The sequence below is a fragment of the Prionailurus viverrinus genome, chromosome E1, assembly GCF_022837055.1.
Source record: "Prionailurus viverrinus isolate Anna chromosome E1, UM_Priviv_1.0, whole genome shotgun sequence".
Classification (NCBI taxonomy): Eukaryota; Metazoa; Chordata; class Mammalia; order Carnivora; family Felidae; genus Prionailurus; species Prionailurus viverrinus.
Window position 1 is genome coordinate 28,118,216 of NC_062574.1, and position 24,009 is coordinate 28,142,224.

Below are 24,009 nucleotides of genomic sequence, written 5' to 3' on the forward strand. Positions count from 1 at the left end.
TTGTTTATTTTTGAGAGAAAGAGAGAGTGCAAGCAGGCGAGGGGCAGAGAGAGGGAGACACAGAATCTGAAGCAGGCTCCAGGCTCTGAGCTGTCAGTGCAGAGCCCAACATGGGGTTCAAACTCAAGGACAGTGAGATCGTGACTTGAGCAGAAGTCGGATGCGACTGAGCCACCCAGGCACCTGATAGTTGTTTTTTAATGCATTCTTTTTTAGCTCAAATTTTGGATCCAAAATCTTAACGTATCTATCAACTCATTGTCCTTTTTGAGTCCAGCTGTGGAAATCCAGTATATCATGTGTTAAAATAATATTATAAATTCAGTAGATCAAAGATAGGCCCATTGTGTTTCAAATGTGTTGTGGAAAGAACATAAAATTTGTCTTTGTTCCTTCATAGTTCACATCCAAAATATTATATTTCATACCTTAAAATTGCATTTATAAAGTTACTTTCTCTTTAAAAAATATATTTGAACAACAGCTGTTAAAAGTTGTGTTTTTAACTTTTAGCTTTATTTCATTATATAGTTTCATTAAAAAAAATTTTTTTTAATGTTTATTTTTGAGAGAGACAGAGTGTGAGCGGGGGAGGGGCAGAGAGAGAGAAAAAGACACAGAATCTGAAGAGGCTCCAGGCTTTGAGCCATCAGCACAGAGCCCGATGCGGGGCTCGAACTCACAAGCTGTGAGATCATGACCTGAGCCGAAGTCGGATGCTCAACTGACTGAGCCACCCAGGTGCCCCATATAGTTTTATTTAAAATAAATTCATAAAGAAATAAGAATATTTCAGAAGTTGGTCACCTTTATGAAAGGATTTGACATTCCAAAGAAAACTTAGGAACTCTAAAAAAGAAACTCATATCTCATAAGCAGAACAGATCTAGATTTTGTAGGGGTTGAAGCTTATACAATTTTGAGGGCTTCTCTAAGACAAAGAATACAAAATTAGTAGAATAAAGTGTCCTCAGCTCCACTGACATTATCCAACAGGATTATGCCTATGACCATCTCAATGTTACCAATGGGGGTGGAAATCTGATGGAAGAGATACTAGAATGGAAAAGATAGTGGTCTTAACCAGTTGTAAATTTGTGTGTGTGTGAATTGTACCAAAAAAAAAAAAAAATCAACAAGCTTCATGGTTAATCTTCCTCTGATCATAAGTAAATGTTTTAACTCCATATACATTTCAGTGGTTTGTGTATAGGGAAATATATATCTTACTAATGAATATTCAGATTAGCTCAACAAAATTAAACATGGTATCATTCATAAGAATGAAAAGCCTTTACAAACATGTTTGTTGTATCATGGGTCAATAATAGAACTCCTCTGATAACCTATCTTAACTTTTAGTAGATATTTGAGGGAAATTCATAATAATTAGTGGGTTTAATATTTTAGGTGGATGCCAGTATAAAATGCCAGGCCAATCCACCTGAGAATATCTTGCCTTCAGAACAGATGGGATTCCTCATTTCGGAAATGGGCCCTGCTAGCAAGCCTAGTAAAGACACAGGTTTATCCACTCCAGCCAGATACAGAGAGCGAAGAAGCAACTCGCAGCAAGGAAAGTCCCCTGGTAAGGATTACTGTGCTCAGAATACTAGAATTAGAACCATGGTGTAAAATAAATGTATGAATGACAGTTTTTTTTTCTGAGCCTTCATTTTTTTTATTCATAATTGTATGATACTTATCACATTGCTTTTTTACATAACTGTAATTTTAACTCTATATGTGTTAATTGTCCTTATAAAGTATGTAAAAGTTATTTTCCTAATATTGCATGTAAAAATTTGAGCTTTTGAAGAGCTAGAACATATTAAGTAAAAACACAGGAATTTGGGTTATTTAACTTGGAGAAGGCAAAGATGAAGGGTGATTTAATCACTGCTTCAGATGCCAAAGACTTTGTAATTATTGATGTACTTGTTCTCTTATTAGCAGACTGTAGGATAAGAGGGAATATACTTAAAATTGTAGCAGTAAAGAATTAGATAGTCATTAATAACATTATCCTGAACACATTATGATAATAGTATCAAGAGTGGCTTTTGCAGTGGCATTGTTTTTCCTGTAATTTATAGGAACCCAAAATTAATGATTGTTTTAGGCACATAGAGTTGGTTCTATTGTTTGTAAGGCAATTGGACAAAACCATTTTTTAAGAAAATAGTAACATCTAATAAGACATGTTTCTTTATGTGATTCAAAAACAAGTCATCAGAGTCTTCAATGGCCAGCTTTAATATTCTCAAATTGTATGCATGTCAGAGGCATGCAATCCAGGTAGAATTAATCAGGTCAGACAATCATTTTAGCCATAAAAATTTAAAAAATATTGAGAAATTATTTGAGAATTTCTCCAAAAAGTAAACTAATAGTGATATGATCAAGATCTTGCTCAGACTCATAGGGTTCTTTCTGCAAAACACCTTTTAGGCAAAGAACTATCCTGATCACTACTCTTATTCATTGGACTTAGCTTGTACTGTCACTTTTAGTTGAATATATATGGTCCAATCCATGATAAAAGATTAAGAGATTAAGATTCCTTACCACTGGAGATGTTTAAAACAATGGCATAGACTTTGAAGGTGATTTAGAAAAGGACAGGAACTAATATTTGTGCATACCCATTTTTAATGCCATAACCAAACTTAATGAAAGTGGTATTGTCATCATTTTGAAGATTGCGAAGTTTAGGCTTGGAGAAGATTAATAACTTGTTCAAGGTCACACATTAACTAATGTAGCTAATATTCTACTCACAATCACTCTGTTGACTGTGTCCTTACATAAAGGACTGTGTCAAAACATAAAAGTTTTTAAATTTGATGTAGTCCAATTTGTTTTTTGTTTTTGTTTTGTTTTGGATTTTGTTTTGTTTTGTTTGCTTTTGTTGCTTATGCTTTTGGTGTCATTTCCAAGAGATCATTGCTAAGTCCAATGTCATGAAGTTTTTCCTCTGTGTTTTCTTCTAGGAGTTTTACAGTTTAGGTCTTACATTTAGGTCTTTAATCCATTTTGAGTTACTTTTTGTATATGATGTAAGATAAGGGTCCAACTTCATGCTTTTGCATGTGGATATACAGTTTTCCCAACACCGTTTGTTGAAGAGATGGTCCTTTCCTCATTGAGTGATCTTGGTATCTTAGTGAAAGATCATCTGATCATATAAGTAAGCATTTGTTTCTGGTTTCTCTATTCTAGCCCATTGGTCTATTTGTCTCTCTTTATGCTAGTACCATATGATCTGTTTAACCTCTCAGTTCTGCCCTTGTAGCACAAAACCAGCCATAGAGAATATGTAGATGAACAGTTATGGTGATGTTCCAGTGAAGCTATATTTACAAAAACAGGCGCAGGGCCCAGTTTAACCCAGTGGTCATAATTTGCCAACATCTGAATTAAACTAACAGCTTCTTTCTGAACAATATGGAATATTGGAAGCTTCTTTCTGAACAATATGGACAGCTTCTTTCTGAACAATATGGAATATTGGCAATAATGGAAGCCAGAAAAGGGTAGAATCACATTTTAATATACTGAAAGAAAACCGCAACCTCAGAAGTCTCTACCCACGAAAATGATCATTCAAGAATGAAGGCAAGCCAATGAAGACATTTTCAGATAAACACAAAATTGAGCGCATGTGCCACACCAGATCAACACTAAAGGAAATTCAACTGGGTGTTCTTTTTTTTTAAAGTTTTTTTTTTCTTCTGAGAAAGAGAGAGAGAGCAAGTAGGGGAGGGGCAGAGAGAGGGAGAGAGAGGACCCAAAGCGGGCTCTGTGCTGACAGTGTGGGTCCCGACACAGGGCTCAAAGTGGGACTCAAACCCATGAACCATGAGATGGTGACCCGAGTCAAAACCAAGAGTTGGACACTTAACTGACTGAGTCACCCAGACACCTCTACAGGGTGTTCTTCAGGCAGAAGGAAACTGAGGTAGAGGTATTGATTAATATGGGCTTTGATGAATCAAGAGTAGGTACTGTAGTTTCTAGGATAATCACCAACACAATAGAAATAATCCAAAAGAAGGCAGGAAAGGGGGAAGGAAGGAAAAATAAAGAAGACAATGAGAAAACAAATAATACAATGGTTGACCCAAATTCAACCAATACAGTGATTATATGTAAATGGTTTTAAAAACTTTAATTCAAAGGCAGAAATTGCTAAAGTGGATAAAAGAGCAAACTCCTACAATAGACTGACTATAGGAGACACATAGGTTAAACGTAAGTGTATGGGGAAAGATATAATATGCAAACAGGAAGTATGAGAAGCCTGGTATGGTTATTTTTAAATATCAGATAAAACAGCCTTTAAGACAGAGTATTATAAAGAGAGTCTGCTTCATAATGGTGGACAGTTAATCAGTGAAGCATATCAATTATAAATGTGTTTTTGTGTAGTAATAGGGCCTCAAAATGTATGAAACAAAAATTGACAAAAGGAAAAACAGGCAATGCCCCGATATAGTAGGATATTTTAATACACCATCTAAGTAATTGATAGAATAACTAGGCAAAATATTAGTAAAGACATAGGAGATCTGAACAACATAATCAGCCACCTTGATTTAATTGGCATTTATAGAACACTGCATCCAACAACTACAGAATATGCATTATTTTCAAGTGCACATAGTACATTCACCAAGAGATGTCGTATACTGGGCCATAAAACAAGTCTCAATAAATTTACAAGAATTACAGTAATACAAAGTGTATTCTCTTAATATAACAGAAGTAAATTAGAAATCAATGACAGTAAAGTAACCAGGGAAACCTCCAATATCCGGAAATACAGTGACATACTTCTAAACCATAACTCAAAAACAAAATCTCAAGAAAAATTAGAAAATATTTGGAACTGAGTGACAATGAAAATATATCAGTTTGTGAGATGCATCTAAAACAATGTTAGCCAGGTGCCTGGGTGGCTCAGTTGGTTGAGCATCGGACTCTTGATTTTGGCTCAAATCATGATCTCGTGGTTCATGAGTTCAAGCCCCATGTGGGGCTCTGAGCTGATGGTGCAAAGCCTGCTTGGGATTCTCTCTCATTCTCTCTCTGCCCCACACCTGCGCGTACTCTCTCTTTCTCTCTCAAAATAAATAAATCAACATTTTTTAAAAACTTAAAAAAATAAAACAATGTTAGCATGAAGTGTGTAGCTTTAAAATTAAATTAAATTAGAAATTTTAATATTAGAAAATATTAGCTAATATTAGAAAAGAAGTAAGATCTAAAATCAATGACCTGAAGTTTCAATATAAGAAACTAGGAAAAAAAAAAAAAAAGAGGAAAGTAAACCCAAAGTAAACATGAGGAAGGAAATGATAAAATAAGAATAGAAATCAATGAAATAGAAAACAATTGAGAAAATTAACAAATATAAAACTGGCTCTTTGGAAAGATCAACAAAGTTGACAAGCCTCTAGCTAGACTGATCAAGAAAAAAGAGAACCCAAATCATAACTATCAAGAATGAAAAAGAGGGGCACCTGGGTGGCTTTGGTGTCTAAACATCCAATTTTGGGTCAGGTCATGATCTCACAGTTCGTGAGATCAAACCCCACATCGGGCTCTGCACTGACAGCTCAGAGCCTAGTGCCTGCTTCTAATTGTGTCTTTCTCTCTCTGTCTGCCCCTCCCCTACTTGTGTGGGCCCTCTCTGTCTCTCTCAAAAGAAACAAACATTAAAAAAAAAAAAAAAAAAAGAATGAGAAAGAGATTACCGGGGTGCCTGGCTGGCTCAGTTGGTGGAGCATGTGACTCTTGATCTCGTGGTCATAAGTTCAGGCCCCACATTGAGTTGTAGAGGCTACTTAAATAAATAAAACTTAAAAAAAAAGAAAGAGATTGCCACCTCAGAATTTATGGATATTAAAGGAATAAGAGAATACTGTGGACAGTCTTACATCAATGAATACAAATGGAATAGACACATTTTTTGAAAAATATAACTTACCAAAATTCACACACTTCTATTAAAGAAGTTGAATTGGTTATTAAAAACTTTCCTCAAAATAAGAACAAAAATTATAGACCAATTAATCCTCTTGAATATAGATGCAAAAATCATTAACAAAATAGTAAATTGAGTCCAACAATATTTAAAAAGGATAATACTCTACAACCAAATAGAATTTATCTGAGGAATGCAAGGCTTGATTGATTTTCAAATGTTAAACAATGTTATTTGCTATATTAACAGAATAAAGGAGAAAAACTCTACGATGATTTTAAAAGATGCAGGGAAAACACTTGACAAAAGTCAGTACTTATTCATAATAAAAACTCTCAACAAAATAGGAATAGTAGAAAATTCCTCAAACTGATAAATAGCACCTATAAAATATGTATGGCAAAGATCATAATTAATGGTGAAAACCAAACTTTATACTTTAGAGACTGGGAACAAGGCAAGGATGCCTACAGTCACCACTTATATATTCAGTATTATACTGGTGGGCCTAGCCATTGCAATAGGAAAGAAAAAGAAATAAAAGGCATAAAAATTGAAAAGAAAGAAGTAAAAGTATCTGTTGATGATATGATTACTTATATAAAAAAAATCTAGGGAATCTACAACAGAACAAATAAATGAATTTAGCAAGGTTTTAGGACATAAGATTGATATATAAAAAGCAATTGTATTTTAATAAACTAGCAGCACACAATTGGAAAATGAAATTAAAATACCAAACATTTACAGTAAAACCAAAATCCTAAGATACCTAGGAATAGGTTGAACCAAAGATGTCCAAGACCTCTACATTGAAAACTATAAATTTTGCTGAAAGAAATAAAAGAAGACATAAATAAAGTGGAAAGATATGCCATATTCATGGATAAGAAGATCCAACATTGTTAAAGTGACAGCTCTCTCTAAACTGATCTATAAATTCAGTGCAATCTCAATCAAAATTCCAGTAGACTTTTTTTTTTTTAGTTTTTTTTTTTTTAATTATTTATTTTTTGAGAGAGAGACAGAGAGACAGTGCGATCAGGGGAAGAACAGAGAGAGAGGGAGACACAGAATCCGAAGCAGGCTCCAGGCTCCGAGCTGTCAGCACAGAGCCCGACGCGGGGCTCGATCTCACGGACTGCGAGATCATGACCTGAGCCAAAGTCTGCCGCTTAACCGACTGAGCCACCCAGGCGCCCCTCCAGTAGACTTTTTTAAATATAATCTGATTCTGAGATTTAAAAGGAAATACAGGGGCGCCTGGGTGGCTCAGTGGGTTAAGCGGCCGACTTCGGCTCAGGTCATGATCTCGCAGTCCGTGAGATCGAGCCCTGCGTCGGGCTCTGTGCTGACAGCTCGGAGCCTGGAGCCTGCTTCGGATTCTGTGTCTCCCTCTCTCTCTGTTCTTCCCCTGATCGCACTGTCTCTCTGTCTCTCTCTCAAAAAATAAATAAAACATTAAAAAAAAAAAAAAAGGAAATACAAAGGTTATAGAGTTAACAAAGCAATTTTCAAAGGAGATTTTATCTGATTTTAAGACTTACCACAAAGTCACAGTAATGAAAATTGTTTGATATTGGTGAAAAGATAGACATATCTTTTCTATTTGTGAATGAAACAAAATAGTCCAGAAATAGATCCACACATATGTGGTCAGTTGATTTTCTAAATTTTTTTTTTTAACGTTTATTTATTTTTGAGACAGAGAGAGACAGAGCATGAACGGGGGAGGGTCAGAGAGACAGGGAGACACAGAATCTGAAACAGGCTCCAGGCCCCGAGCTGTCAGCCCAGAGCCCGATGCGGGGCTCAAACTCACCAACTGTGAGATCGTGACCTGAGCCGAAGTCGGACACTTAACCCACTGAGCCACCCAGGCGCCCCTGTGGTCAATTGGTTTTCAACAATGGTGCCAGGGCAATGCAGTAGAGAAAGGTAAGTCTTTTCAACAAAAATTAGCGTTGATCCATACCTCACACCATAATTAAAAATTAACTCAAAATGAATTACAGATCTAAATATAAAACCCAAATGTATAACACTCCTTGAAAAAAAAGGAGAAAACCTTTGCTACTTTGGAGTGAACAAACCTAAATATAAAACTCAAACATACAAAGCTTGGTGAAAAATAACAGAAAGGCTTTGCTACTTTGGAGCGGACAAAGATGTCTTAGAACACAAAAACGTGATCAATAAAGAAAAAATTGATAAATTGGATTTCATCAAAATTTAAAACTTTTGCTCTTGGAAAGGCATCATTCAGAAAATGGAAAGACAAGCCAAAGTTTAGGAGAAAATATCAACAACACATATGTGAAAACAAAGGACACATTTAGAATATAAAAAGAACTCTTACAGTGCAATTCAAAAGTGGGGGGAATATATGAACAGACATACCACTAAGTGGTACAAGTGGTCAATAAACACATGAAGAAATGCTTAACATGTTAAATAATCAGGGAAGTGATTGGGAGTCACAGGGAGACATCACTACCTGCCCATTAGAATGGCTAAAATTTTTTTTTTTTTTTAAATTTTTTTTTTTTTTCAACGTTTATTCATTTTTGGGACAGAGAGAGACAGAGCATGAACGGGGGAGGGGCAGAGAGAGAGGGAGACACAGAATCGGAAACTGGCTCCAGGCTCTGAGCCATCAGCCCAGAGCCTGACGTGGGGCTCGAACTCCCGGACCGTGAGATCGTGACCTGGCTGAAGTCGGACGCTTAACCGACTGCGCCACCCAGGCGCCCCAGAATGGCTAAAATTTTTAAAGAAAAAAACAAGACCGTACCAAGCGTTGATGAGGCAGCTAGAACTCTTCATACACTGCTAGTGGGGAATAAAAATAGTGTAACCATTTTTGGAAACCATTTGGCAGTTTCTTAAAAATTAAATTAAGCATACACTCATCACAAGTTATGAATTACATATAAATTACAGTGTATCCATACAACAACAGAATAATATTCAGCAATAAAAAGGAACACATTATCAATACATACAAATCATTACGTTCATGTGGTCCTTGGGGAATATACATTTCTTTTCTTTCTTTTTTTTTTTTTAACATTTTATTATTTTTTAAATAATCTCTACACCCAATGTGGGGCTTGAACTCACAATCCCAAGATCAAGAGTCACATTCTTTATGGAGCCAGCTAGGCACCCCTGGAATATACATGGTTTCGGAGCAGTCCAGTTTTTGTTGCCTATATTTTGTTAGAGAGTGTGTAAAGGGTGTGAGGATTACTAAAGAAGCTGAACAGTCCTATATCTTAGCAGGGCATGTTTGTTATTTCTCTGGCATTTCAATTCTTAAAAAAAAAAAAAAAAAGGTAGACTACTGATTTGTTTGCCTTTGTTCATTCCAAATGTGAGTTATAGCAGAGATCTTATTTAGGTAGTTTTTAAGCCTGAAAAGTCTGGTATTTGATTTACTGTCTGTACTTTGCTCATCCCTTTCATTCAACCTAATGGAACCTATATTGAGGTCATCTAAAAGAATGGGTTCCATTGGAAAGATAAATATTCTTAATCTGATCTTTGCCACAGAGCTCTCTCCCATTGTCTATCAGAAGTACTTAAGAAAAGCTTCAGGCCCTCTTACTATTATTTCATGTTGGGATAATGAAGTGGTTGGGTGCACAGTCCAAATTGCTGATCTCTAGACAATAGGTTATCAACTACAGTCAGAGAAGTATTCCCTTCTATCTTTGCATGTGCTTTGGCTACCTCTAGCCTGAGTTCATCTCTTATTTTAGGACTTTGCTGAATGTGTCAAGAAACAACTAACACTGTGAATTTTGTCAGCCTTTTCCCTTATGGTTACTTGCTCACTTTGCATGTGGCCTGTCTTCCAGGGTATCACAGTAACAATTTTATCAAATGTTTTGACATGGGCTACAAAGATCACCAGTGTTCTAGCTAGTGTCTAGTGTCATAATTACCTGCTGTCTGACCACCAAGCTCATAACGTGTATTTTAATTTGAATAATAGCAGTACCTCACTTCTAGATTCCAAATTCCATATTAGTCCATGTATAAGTTAGGCTGCTGTAACAAAACAAAAAACTAGTAGCTTAAACAGTTTAGAAGTTTGTTCTTCCCTTATGATATATTCTGAGGATAAGCTGTCTAGAGCTGATGTGGCAGCTTTACCTCTCTCTGGTAGCCCTCAGGTGTTGCAGGGTTAAAAATGGCTCACCACTATATCAGTACGTTGGCCAGCAGGCTGCTATAAATATCCTTTCCTTTTATGAGCATAATCATCACCTATGCTCTCATCAGTTTGACTAGAACTTGGTCACATGGTCAAACTAGCTGAAGGGGAGCTTGGAAATGTAGTCTTTACCTGGGGACCATTTGCCTAGTTAAACAACACCATGATTTAAAGGAGGAATAAATATCAGGAGACAAGTAGAAGTTTCTGTTACATGGACTAAGAGAAAATATTTACAACAAAATACAAAGTATTCTATTCATCATACATAAAAACTCCTACAAATCAATAAGAAAAAGTCAACCCAATAAAAGTAAAGAAAATGATATTAATGTGCAGGTCGGAAGAAATAAAGTGGCCAATATGCTTGTAGAATGATGTTGAACCCCTCAGAGAAATCAAGTAGAGAAATGCAAATTAAATCAACCCAAAAGATTTTTTTTTGATTGGCAAAACTTAAGCTGTTGATAATACCCAGGTTTGATAAAAGCTTAGGGAAAAAGGAACGTCTTAATACACTGTAACTGGAATGTAAATTTGTATAGCCTTTTGGAGGGCATTTGGCATTATTTGTAAATAACTAAAATGCTCATGTGCTTTGACTCAGGAATTCCAGTCCTGGCAGAGTTCACTGTTGTGTCATGTATGATAGCACAAATTTGGAAAAAGTATAATTGCCTAATAGGGAGCTAGATAAATTATAAAAAATTAATGTAATGAAATACTATGCAACCATTTAAGAAAATTAGCTTGATATGTTGTTACCTAGAAAGGTAGTAAGTGTTCATAACATGTGTTAAGTGGATGAGGCAAGTTGCAGCACAATATGTCTAGGACAGCCTCCTTTCTAAGAGGAAAAAAAGGAAGTATATACTATATAATTATAGAAAAAAGTATAGCAGTATATGATAAAATGGATTCATGTAATAGTGGTTACCTCTAGGAAAGTAGAATTGGAGGTGAAGAGAGGTACTTTTTTACTTTTCAGTTTGTGTATGAATATACACAATAGTAGGATTATGGGAAATGTTTACTCCCTTTTTGTATTTTTATAGATTTTTAAAATTGAAAAAAAATCCAAAAATACTAAAAATTGTTTAAATATTTTAAAGTATTCTTTCAGTGTAAATTTAAAACCATCAAAATAATAGGAATGGGAAATTAAAAAGAATATTTTGAAAAAATATTTATATCCCGGTTATTAACCTGACTTCAAGGTTTAGATATGATTGACTCAAGCTAACTGTATCCCCCACCTAAAATGCTTTTCCAAGATTTTTTAGAATTTCTAGGGCTTACAATGACTTTTAGTTTTAAATTTCCTGTTTCTGTTTAATTCCAAAGTCATCCATTTCTCACCTCCTACAGCTCTTCTCTCTTATCTGCTCCATGCTGTTCCAGATGTAGAACTTGGCCCTCTTCCTTTGTTTCCAACCTTTCCCCATGCATTTACATTAGGCATTTGTATGTGTTCAACTCCTTTCTGAAGTTTTGGGGAGGTAAAAAGGGTTTGCATTTAAAATACTGCATATAATTTTAGATGGAATGTTACCCACCTTTCTTTTTAAAAGGCTGTCAGTCACTTTGCCATTTTCTCACCTTTCTTTGTCACTAATCACTATGGCCTCTGCCATGTTGTCATCTTTACTTGTACCAGCACTGTATCTTCTCTTCTCTGGTCTTTTTTTCTGTGCCTTAGGGAGAGACGTTAGATATTTCCTCTATTTCCTAATGTCTTTGAGACCTTACTTTCTCCAACCAAAACAGCTTGTCAAGTATAGTCTCTACAGAGATAGTTACATGCCCAAGAGGAACTCTGGTGCCTACTGTTAAAATAATCACTTCATCTCTTTCACTATTAAGGTTATAAGTGTAACTGATAAAATAATTAGGACATTATCTTTATTATCTCTTCATTTTCTTTTTTTCCTTAAGTAAAGACTTATCCTTTGGTCAGTGTTGTTGATAGCCGAGTCTTAATTGGCCTTGAATTCTTGCTGTGAAATAGAAGAGTTGTGACATATTAGCATTATAATGACAACTGGTCACATTTCCATTTATTAGGGGCAAGGAGTAAATTACTTAAGCTAGAACCTCTTTACTAAAAAGTTAGCTTTTGTAATGAGAGTGTAAGCAGAAATACAGTTCATGAAGTGCAAAATTATTCTACCTTGATAGAACTTAACCTAATGGTTGGCTTATGAAAACATGGCTATAAATCAGGTTCGATGGGATTAAAGACCTTAACCAAAGTCAGTTTAAGTTTTATGTACTATCTGTTAGAGTCTGTATAGCATAGCTGATACGAAGAAGGCTTTTGGTATTAGAAAAACCTTCTATTTATTATTTTTCTCCCTTCTTTACAGGTAGTTCCATGAGGGAAAGGCCTTTCTTTTGTTAAATGATGTATCCTCAGCACCTACAGTATTAGCATTAGCTGTGGCACTCAGTGTTTGTTGAATGAATGACATGCTTTTCCACCCCACTTTAATCTTACTGATGTACTTCAAAAAAAATCCTTGGAAAAAAAGCAATCTTTTAAAAAAATGTGGTAAAATATATATAACATACAGTTTACCATCTTAGCCATATTTAAGTATATAGTTCAGTAGCATTAAGTACATTCACATTGTTTTGCTCCCATTACCACTATCCATCTCCAGAACTCTTTTCATTTTGCAAAATGAAACTGTGTACTCATTAAATAATAACTCCCTATTCTTGCTCACCCCCAAGCCACTGGAAGCCACTATTCTACTTTCTATCTGAGCAATCTTTTAATTAGTCACCAAAAGTTAAGTTTTGAACATATGAGGAGTCAAAGCACTCCTCAGGTTTCTTTTAAAAAGTACTTATTGAACAATTGCCTAGGGCTTGGTACCATACTAGGTACAATAGAGACAAGTCGTGTCCTCTATAGTTCTATTCTTCTGGAACCAAGAATTGTGGATGTCTTACTAAGATGTCATTCCATATCTCGTTATTATGCTGACATTTATTTTATATTTTTTTAATGTTTATTTATTTTTGAGAGAGGAGACAGCACAAGTGGGAGAGGGGCAGAGAGAGAGAGAGGGAGACAGAGAATCCGAAATATGCTCCAGGCTCTGAGCTGTCAGCACAGAACCCAACAGCGCAGAGCTCAAACTCGGAAACCATGACCTGAGCGGAAGTCGGACACTCAACCAGGCGCCCCCTGTGTTCTGACATTTAAAACCAAGATATGTTTGGTTATGAATTTTACTTTTTGTAGCCATTTATTTTCTGTTTTCCCCTTCTTTTTGTCTGGTCATTTCAAATTAATAGGAAAATATACATTAAAATTTTTTTTTAACATTTATTTATTTTTGAGACAGAGAGAGACAGAGCATGAACGGGGGAGGGGCAGAGAGAGAGGGAGACACAGAATCGGAAGCAGGCTCCAGGCTCTGAGCCATCAGCCCAGAGCCCGACGCGGGGCTCGAACTCACGGACCACGAGATCGTGACCTGAGCTGAAGTCGGAAGCTTAACCAACTGAGCCACCCAGGCGCCCCGGAAAATATACATTTTTAGATAAAATTCACAAAACATAAAATTAACCATTTTAAAGTGCAAAATTCAGTGGCATTTAGTATATTCACAATGTTGTGCAACCTCTACCTCTATCTAGTTACAAAACATTTTCATCACTCCTAAAGAAAACCCCGTATTCATTAAGCGATTACTTCCAATTCCTACTCCCCCAAGCTCTTGGTAGCCTCCAATCTGTGTTCTGTCTCTATGGATTTACCCCTTCTGGATATTTCATATACATGAAATCATGTAATATGTGACCTTTTGTGTCTGGCTTATTTTACTTAGCATAATGTTTTCAAGGCTCACCCGTGTCATAACATTTGTATCAGAACTTTCTTTGTATGGCAAAATAATATTACATTGTATATATATACCACAATTCATTTATCCATTCATCTGCTGACAGACATTTGGGCTGTTCTTACCTTTTGGTTATTGTGAATAGTGCTGCTGTGAACACGTGTGCATGTAGTGGAGTATCTGTTTACAAGTCTTTTGGGTATATACCTAGGAGTAGAATTGCTGGGTCATATGGTAATTCTATGTTTAACTATCGGCCAAACTATTTTCCATAAAAGCTCTAGCATTTACGTTTCCTACAGCAGTGTAGAAGGGTTCCCATTTTTTTCATATCCTCGCTAGCACTTGTTATTTTCCCCCTTTTATTATTGTTATGGCCATCCTCATAGGTGTGAAGTGTTATCTCATTGTGGTTTTGATCGCATTTCCCTAATGATTAGTGATGTTGAGCATCTTTTCATACGCTTGTTGGCCATCTGTATATCTTCTTTGGAGAAAAGATAATTTTTTTTACAACTATTATAACAATATTCTGTTTGATGAAATCTTCTGTTTTGGTTAAAAATCTCTTGATTATAGCCCTAGTGAGTGTTACAAGTTGGTAAACTATGGCCTGTGAACCAAATCTAACATATTGCCTGTTTTTAAATGGCCTGCAACATAAGCATGGTTTTCATATTTCAAAATTTTTTTAGTGCTTATTTATTGTTTTGAGACAGAGAGCATGAGCAGGGGAGGGGCAGAGAGCGAGGGAGACACAGAACCCAAAGCAGGCTCCAGGCTCTGAGCTGTCAGCACAGATACCGACGCAGGGCTCAAACCCACAAACTGTGACCTGAGCTGAAGTTGGATGCTTTTTAAAAAACTTTTTTTTCTTTAATGTTTTATTTATTTTTGAGAGAGAGACAGAGCACGGGTGGGGAAGGGGCAGAGAGAGGTAGACACAGAATCCAAAGCAGGCTCCAGGCTCTGAGCTATCAGTACAGAGCCTGACACAGGGCTTGAACTCACGAGCTGTGAAATCATGACCTGAGCCGAAGTTGGATGCTTAACTGACCGACCCACCCAGGCGTCCCATAGTTTTCATATTTTAAATGGCTGGAGGAAAATCAAAAGAAGAATATTTCATGTCACATAAAGATGATATGAAATTCACATTTCAGTGTCTATAATAAATGAAGTTTAGTTGAGCTGCCTCACATGGCAGGAGGGATGAGGGAGCTCTCTGGGATCTCTTTTATAGGGGCACTAATATCATTCATAAAGCTCCGCTGTCATGACCTAATCACCTCCCAGAGGTCCAGCTTCTAACACCCATCACAGTGGGGTTAGGTTTCAACATATGAATTTCAGGGAGTTAAACATTCAGTCTGTTGCATCCTGTGTTAGAAAGTTCTTGTTCTTAGCTTCTGATCTTTTCACAGCCCTGATCCTTGATGACCAGAGAAGCCCGTAAGAGAGTAAGGAGGTACTTGTGAGGAGGGCTCAAATTGACTAGTATTCAGTTTAGTTCTTACAGATGACCACATGTGTTTTTATTTTGATACTAAAAGGTTAAAGAAGTAATGATAGAAACCAAAGGTAAAATTCCTAAAGTATCACTTAAATTTCAACTGTCGTTATCATTAGGACTATCTCCCCTCAGTATGGTTTCAACTCTCACAGTACATTATTTATGATAAAAATAAGGAAATTTCATGAAATCACCTCTAAGGACTCCTTTGCTTCCAAATTCTGAAATACTATGATTCTAACATTAACTGTTGGATGTCATTTTGTTGCTCGATATCTCATTGAACAGGGGCATCCTATATTCCAGAATTTATCAGTGCCCTTCTGTAACTGACTTATTTTGAAGATGTCTGCCATGTTTAAGTAGGAACATGTCACACTTCAAACTTTCTTTGAGGTTTTGTTTTTTTTTTCAAATAGACTACAAGTTGATTAAATAATCCAGATTGTATTGATTTCAATAGATGTGTGTTTTGTTAGAAGGAGATGGTCAGTCACAATCTTTGCCATGCTGTGCATAGGCTTTTTTTTTTTTAATATATGAAATTTATTGTAAATTGGTTTCCATACAACACCCAGTGCTCATCCCAAAAGGTGCCCTCCTCAATACCCATCACCCACCCTCCCCTCCCTCCCACCCCCCATCAACCCTCAGTTTGTTCTCAGTTGTTTTTTTTTTAATTTTTTTTTCTTTCAACGTTTTTTTAAATTTATTTTGGGGACAGAGAGAGACAGAGCATGAACGTGGGAGGGGAAGAGAGAGAGGGAGACACAGAATCGGAAACAGGCTCCAGGCTCCGAGCCATCAGCCCAGAGCCCGACGCGGGGCTCGAACTCACAGACAGCGCGAGATGGTGACCTGGCTGAAGTCGGACACTCAACCGACTGCGCCACCCAGGCGCCCCTGTTCTCAGTTTTTAACAGTCTCTTATGCTTTGGCTCTCTCCCACTCTAACCTCTTTTTTTTTTTTTTCCTTCCCCTCCCCCATGGGTTCCTGTTAAGTTTCTCAGGATCCACATAAGAGTGAAACCATATGGTATCTGTCTTTCTCTGTATGGCTTATTTCACTTAGCATCACACTCTCCAGTTCCATCCACGTTGCTACAAAAGGCCATATTTCATTTTTTCTCATTGCCACGTAGTATTCCATTGTGTATATAAACCACAATTTCTTTATCCATTCATCAGTTGATGGACATTTAGGCTCTTTCCATAATTTGGCTATTGTTGAGAGTGCTGCTATAAACATTGGGGTACAAGTGCCCCTATGCATCAGTACTCCTGTATCCCTTGGATAAATTCCTAGCAGTGCTATTGCTGGGTCATAGGGTAGGTCTATTTTTAATTTTCTGAGGAACCTCCACACTGCTTTCCAGAGCGCTGCACCAATTTGCATTCCCACCAACAGTGCAAGAGGGTTCCCGTTTCTCCACATCCTCTCCAGCATCTATAGTCTCCTGATTTGTTCATTTTGGCCACTCTGACTGGCGTGAGGTGATATCTGAGTGTGGTTTTGATTTGTATTTCCCTGCTAAGGAGTGACGTTGAACATCTTTTCATGTGCCTGTTGGCCATCCGGATGTCTTCTTTAGAGAAGTGTCTATTCATGTTTTCTGCCCATTTCTTCACTGGGTTATTTGTTTTTCGGGTGTGGAGTTTGGTGAGCTCTTTATAGATTTTGGATACTAGCCCTTTGTCCGATATGTCATTTGCAAATATCTTTTCCCATTCCGTTGGTTGCCTTTTAGTTTTGTTGGTTGTTTCCTTTGCTGTGCAGAAGCTTTTTATCTTCATAAGGTCCCAGTAATTCACTTTTGCTTTTAATTCCCTTGCCTTTGGGGATGTGTCGAGTAAGAGATTGCTATGGCTGAGGTCAGAGAGCTCTTTTCCTGCTTTCTCCTCTAAGGTTTTGATGGTTTCCTGTCTCACATTCAGGTCCTTTATCCATTTTGAGTTTATTTTTGTGAATGGTGTGAGAAAGTGGTCTAGTTTCAACCTTCTGCATGTTGCTCTCCAGTTCTCCCAGCACCATTTGTTAAAGAGACTGTCTTTTTTCCATTTGGATGTTCTTTCCTGCTTTGTCAAAGATGAGTTGGCCATACGTTTGTGGGTCTAGTTCTGGGGTTTCTCTTCTATTCCATTGGTCTATGTGTCTGTTTTTGTGCCAATACCATGCTGTCTTGATGATTACAGCTTTGTAGTAGAGGCTAAAGTCTGGGATTGTGATGCCTCCTGCTTTGGATTTCTTCTTCTTAATTACTGTGGCTGTTCGGGGCCTTTTGTGGTTCCATATGAATTTTAGGATTGCTTGTTCTAGTTTCGAGAAGAATGCTGGTGCAATTTTGATTGGGATTGCATTGAATGTGTAGATAGCTTTGGGTAGTATTGACATTTTGACAATATTTATTCTTCCAATCCATGAGCAGGGAATGTCTTTCCATTTCTTTAAATCTTCTTCAATTACCTTCATAAGCTTTCTATAGTTTTCAGCATACAGTTCTTTTACATCTTTGGTTAGATTTATTCCTAGGTATTTTATGCTTCTTGGTGCAATTGTGAATGGGATCAGTTTCTTTATTTGTCTTTCTGTTGCTTCATTGTTAGTGTATAAGAATGCAACTGATTTCTGTACATTGATTTTGTATCCTGCAACTTTGCTGAATTCATGTATCAGTTCTAGCAGACTTTTGGTGGAGTCTATCGGATTTTCCATGTATAATATCATGTCATCTGCAAAAAGCGAAAGCTTGACTTCATCTTTGCCAATTTTGATGCCTTTGATTTCCTTTTGTTGTCTGATTGCTGATGCTAGAACTTCCAGCACTATGTTAAACAACAGCGGTGAGAGTGGGCATCCCTGTCGTGTTCCTGATCTCAGGGGAAAAGCTCTCAGTTTTTCCCCGTTGAGGATGATGTTAGCTGTGGGCTTTTCATAAATGGCTTTTATGATCTTTAAGTATGTTCCTTCTATCCCGACTTTCTCAAGGGTTTTTATTAAGAAAGGGTGCTGGATTTTGTCAAAGGCCTTTTCTGCATCGATTGACAGGATCATATGGTTCTTCTCTTTTTTTTTGTTAATGTGATGTATCACGTTGATTGATTTGCGAATGTTGAACCAGCCCTGCATCCCAGGAATGAATCCCACTTGATCATGGTGAATAATTCTTTTTATATGCCGTTGAATTCGATTTGCTAGTACCTTATTGAGCATTTTTGCATCCATATTCATCAGGGATATTGGCCTGTAGTTCTCTTTTTTTACTGGGTCTCTGTCTGGTTTAGGAATCAAAGTAATACTGGCTTCATAGAATGAGTCTGGAAGTTTTCCTTCCCTTTCTATTTCTTGGAATAGCTTGAGAAGGATAGGTATTATCTCTGCTTTAAATGTCTGGTAGAACTCCCCTGGGAAGCCATCTGGTCCTGGACTCTTATTTGTTGGGAGATTTTTGATAACCGATTCAATTTCTTCGCTGGTTATGGGTCTGTTCAAGCTTTCTATTTCCTCCTGATTGAGTTTTGGAAGAGTGTGGGTGTTTAGGAATTTGTCCATTTCTTCCAGGTTGTCCAATTTGTTGGCATATAATTTTTCATAGTATTCCCTGATAATTGTTTGTATCTCTGAGGGATTGGTTGTAATAATTCCATTTTCATTCATGATTTTATCTATTTGGGTCATCTCCCTTTTCTTTTTGAGAAGCCTGGCTAGAGGTTTACCAATTTTGTTTATTTTTTCAAAAAACCAACTCTTGGTTTCGTTGATCTGCTCTACAGTTTTTTTAGATTCTATATTGTTTATTTCTGCTCTGATCTTTATTATTTCTCTTCTTCTGCTGGGTTTAGGCTGCCTTTGCTGTTCTGCTTCTAGTTCCTTTAGGTGTGCTGTTAGATTTTGTATTTGGGATTTTTCTTGTTTCTTGAGATAGGCCTGAATTGCAATGTATTTTCCTCTCAGGACTGCCTTCGCTGCGTCCCAAAGCATTTGGATTGTTGTATTTTCATTTTCGTTTGTTTCCATATATTTTTAAATTTCTTCTCTAATTGCCTGGTTGACCCACTCATTCGTTAGTAGGGTGTTCTGTAACCTCCATGCTTTTGGAGGTTTTCCAGACTTTTTCCTGTGGTTGATTTCAAGCTTCATAGCATTGTGGTCTGAAAGTATGCATGGTATAATTTCAATTCTTGTAAACTTATGAAGGGCTGTTTTGTGACCCAGTATATGATCTATCTTGGAGAATGTTCCATGTGCACTCGAGAAGAAAGTATATTCTGTTGCTTTGGGATGCAGAGTTCTAAATATATCTGTCAAGTCCATCTGATCCAATGTATCATTCAGGGCCCTTGTTTCTTTATTGACCGTGTGTCTAGATGATCTATCCATTTCTGTAAGTGGGGTGTTAAAGTCCCCTGCAATTACCACATTCTTATCAATAAGGTTGCTTATGTTTATGAGTAATTGTTTTATATATTTGGGGGCTCCAGTATTTGGCACATAGACATTTATAATTGTTAGCTCTTCCTGATGGATGGACCCTGTAATTATTATATAATGCCCTTCTTCATCTCTTGTTACAGCCTTTAATTTAAAGTCTAGGGGCGCCTGGGTGGCGCAGTCGGTTAAGTGTCCGACTTCAGCCAGGTCACGATCTCGCGGTCCGTGAGTTCGAGCCCCGCGTCAGGCTCTGGGCTGATGGCTCGGAGCCTGGAGCCTGTTTCCGATTCTGTGTCTCCCTCTCTCTCTGCCCCTCCCCCATTCGTGCTCTGTCTCTCTCTGTCCCAAAAATAAACATTGAAAAAAAAATTAAAAAAAAAAATTAAAGTCTAGTTTGTCTGACATAAGTATGGCTACTCCAGCTTTCTTTTGGCTTCCAGTAGCATGATAAATAGTTCTCCATCCCCTCACTCTCAATCTAAAGGTGTCCTCAGGTCTAAAATGAGTCTCTTGTAGACAGCAAATAGATGGGTCTTGTTTTTTTATCCATTCTGATACCCTATGTCTTTTGGTTGGCGCATTTAATCCATTTACATTCAGTGTTATTATAGAAAGATACGGGTTTAGAGTCATTGTGATGTCTGTATGTTTTATGCTTGTAGTGATGTCTCTGGTACTTTGTCTCACAGGATCCCCCTTAGGATCTCTTGTAAGGCTGGTTTAGTGGTGACAAATTCCTTCAGTTTTTGTTTGTTTGGGAAGACCTTTATCTCTCCTTCTATTCTAAATGACACACTTGCTGGATAAAGGATTCTCGGCTGCATATTTTTTCTGTTTAGCACGCTGAAGATATCGTGCCAATTCTTTCTGGCCTGCCAAGTTTCAAAAGAGAGATCAGTCACGAGTCTTATAGGTCTCCCTTTATATGTGAGGGCACGTTTATCCCTTGCTGCTTTCAGAATTTTCTCTTTATCCTTGTATTTTGCCAGTTTCACTATGATATGTCGTGCAGAAGATTGATTCAAGTTACGTCTGAAGGGAGTTCTCTGTGCCTCTTGGATTTCAATGCCTTTTTCCTTCCCCAGTTCAGGGAAGTTCTCAGCTATAATTTCTTCAAGTACCCCTTCAGCATCTTTCCCTCTCTCTTCCTCCTCTGGGATACCAATTATGCGTATATTATTTCTTTTTAGTGTATCACTTAGTTCTCTAATTTTCCCCTCATACTCCTGGATTTTTTTTATCTCTCTTTCTCTCAGCTTCCTCTTTTTCCATAACTTTATCTTCTAGTTCACCTATTCTCTCCTCTGCCTCTTCCATCTGAGCCGTGGTGGTTTCCATTTTGTTTTGCATTTCATTTAAAGCACTTTTCAGCTCCTCGTGACTGTTCCTTAGTCCCTTGATCTCTGTAGTAAGAGTTTCTCTGCTGTCCTCTATACTGTTTTCAAGCCCAGTGATTAATTTTATGACTATTATTCTAAATTCACTTTCTGTTATATTATTTATATCCTTTTTGATCAGTTCATTAGCTGTTGTTATTTCCTGGAGATTCTTCTGAGGGGAATTCTTCTGTTTGGTCATTTTGGATAGTCCCTGGAGTGGTGAGGACCTGCAGGGCACTTCCCCTGTGCTGTGGTGTATAACTGGAGTTGGTGGGCGGGGCCGCAGTCCGACCTGATGTCTGCCCCCAGCCCACCGCTGGGGCCACAGTCAGACTGGTGTGTGCCTTCTCTTCCCCTCTCCTAGGGGCGGGATTCACTGTGGGGTGGCGTGGTCCGTCTGGGCTACTTGCACCCTGCCAGGCTTGTGATGCTGGGGATCTGGCGTATTAGCTGGGGTGGGTAGGCAAGGTGCACGGGGGCAGGAGGGGCAGGCTTAGCTCGCTTCTCCTTAGGTGATCCACTTCAGGAGGGGCCCTGTGGCAGCGGGAGGGAGTCAGATCCGCTGCTGGAGGTTTGGCTCCGCAGAAGCACAGAGTTGGGTGTTTGCCCGGAGCGAGCAAGTTCCGTGGCAGGAACTGGTTCCCTTTGGGATTTTGGCTGGGGGATGGGCGGGGGAGATGGCGCTGGCGAGCGCCTTTGTTCCCCACCAAACTGAGCTCTGTCGTCCGGGGGCTCAGCAGCTCTCCCTCCCTTTGTCCTCCAGCCTTCCCGCTTTCTGAGCAGAGCTGTTAACTTATGACCTCCCAGACGCCAAGTCGCGCTTGCTGTCAGAACACACTCCGTCAGGCCCCTCCGCTTTTGCAAGCCAGACTCGGGGGCTCTGCTTGGCCCGCGAGCTGCCCCTCTGCCCCGGCTCCCTCCCGCCAGTCCGTGGAGCGCGCACCGCCTCGCCGCCCTTCCTACCCTCTTCCGTGGGCCTCTTGTCTGCGCTTGGCTCCGGAGACTCCGTTCTGCTAATCCTCTGGCAGTTTTCTGGGTTAGTTAGGCAGGTGTAGGTGGAATCTAAGTGATCAGCAGGACGCGCGGTGAGCCCTGCGTCCTCCTACACCGCCATCTTCCCTCAGCCCCTCTCTGCATAGGCTTTTTTGAGCACAAGTTAACTTAAGGAAATACGTTTTGGATCAAAAATACCAAAAGGTAAAGGAAATTAGATTCAGTCATGCGCCTCCAATTTCTTTGATGATATCACTCTAAACTGAATATACCCAAATATTAATTTTATAGTAGAAGCTACACTCATTCATGTTCTCATGGGATGTTAACTTTCTGGTTAAGGGAAATTGAAGGTTTACAAGCAAAATTCTATTCATTCCTAAAGGAAGGACTTCTCATTTTGTAGCTATTGGATTATGGATGAGATTTCATTTAGATAATAACCCCCAAGCCCTAGAGGGTGCTCTTGGAAGGAATTAACATTCCCAAACAAGTAGATGCAATGCTCTTGGCCCTCAAGGCCTTTCAACTTTCAAACCAACTGAGCTACTGTGATCCCCAAATACTTACCTTCTCTGGTGAGTATGCAAGCTTCTCTTCTAAATGAAGTCATATAAACCTCTAGTAGCACCAGGCTAGTCTGTCTTTTCATATTTTTATTGGTCTCTATCCTCTTTTAACTCCTTGATTGGCAGCCGTGCTAATGAAGGAAGTTCACTTTAATAAAATTACTATGTTTAGATGCTCATTATTAGAAACTGTGTGCCAAGTGCTATTTTAAAGCCCAATCATTAAGGTTAAGAGGGTTTGTTGTTCACACTACTTTACATAACTAATTCTGAGGCTATTAAAGAGCCACACAGGCTATTTCTATTTTAAACATGCCTATCTATGATGTGTTCTTGTCCATTATTTGAACCTATCAATATGGTAAAGTCTTAATAAGCAATGAAATGAATGACATTTGTTCACTGATTTAAAAAAAAAAAAGGGTTTGAGGCACCTCAGTGGCTTCATAGGTTAAGCCTCTGACTCTTGGTTTCAGCTCAGGTCATGATCTCACAAATTATGAGATGGAGCTTCGTGTCGGCCTCTGCACAGTGCAGAACCTGCTTGGGATTCTCTCTCTCTGCCCCTCCCTTGTGCTGTCTCTCTCTTTCTCAAAATAAACTTAAAAAAAGAGGGAGTTTGTTGCTGCTGTTTTTCAGTTTACCTCCCCATGTGAAATCTGTAGTTGCTTTAATAGCCTTTACCTTTGTCATTATCAAGAACTCCTACTCTGCTTTCAAAGCTGGGTTATAACTGGGTCTATTCATATTCCCAAGTCTTATTTTAATATGTTCTATTACCATTTGGCCTGTCCTTCCCCCTTCCCCCCTTCTCCCCCCCCCCCCCCCAATATGGAGCTGAGATGTTTAGAGAATAATCATTAGGTGTTACTCCTACATCTTCTAGTCGACTTTTAGAGATCCTGATGCCTAAGTAGCACTCCACACCAATTAAATCAGAATGTATGGGGGTAGGAGTCCTATGCATCAGTATTTTTTTTATTTTAAATCTTTTAGTGTTTATTCATTTTTGGGAGAGAGAGAGAGAGAGAGAGAGAGAGAGAGAGAGAGAGAGAGAG

General features: G+C 38.2%; 1 protein-coding gene across 1 annotated transcript in view; it reads left to right on the forward strand.

Moving 5' to 3' along the window:
* HSF5 (heat shock transcription factor 5) overlaps window positions 1–24,009 on the forward strand; it is a 51,342-nt gene that overhangs the window by 22,772 nt on the left and 4,561 nt on the right. Inside the window, 1 exon segment of the mRNA XM_047832292.1 lies at window positions 1,411–1,588. Coding sequence (XP_047688248.1) covers window positions 1,411–1,588 — 178 coding nt within the window.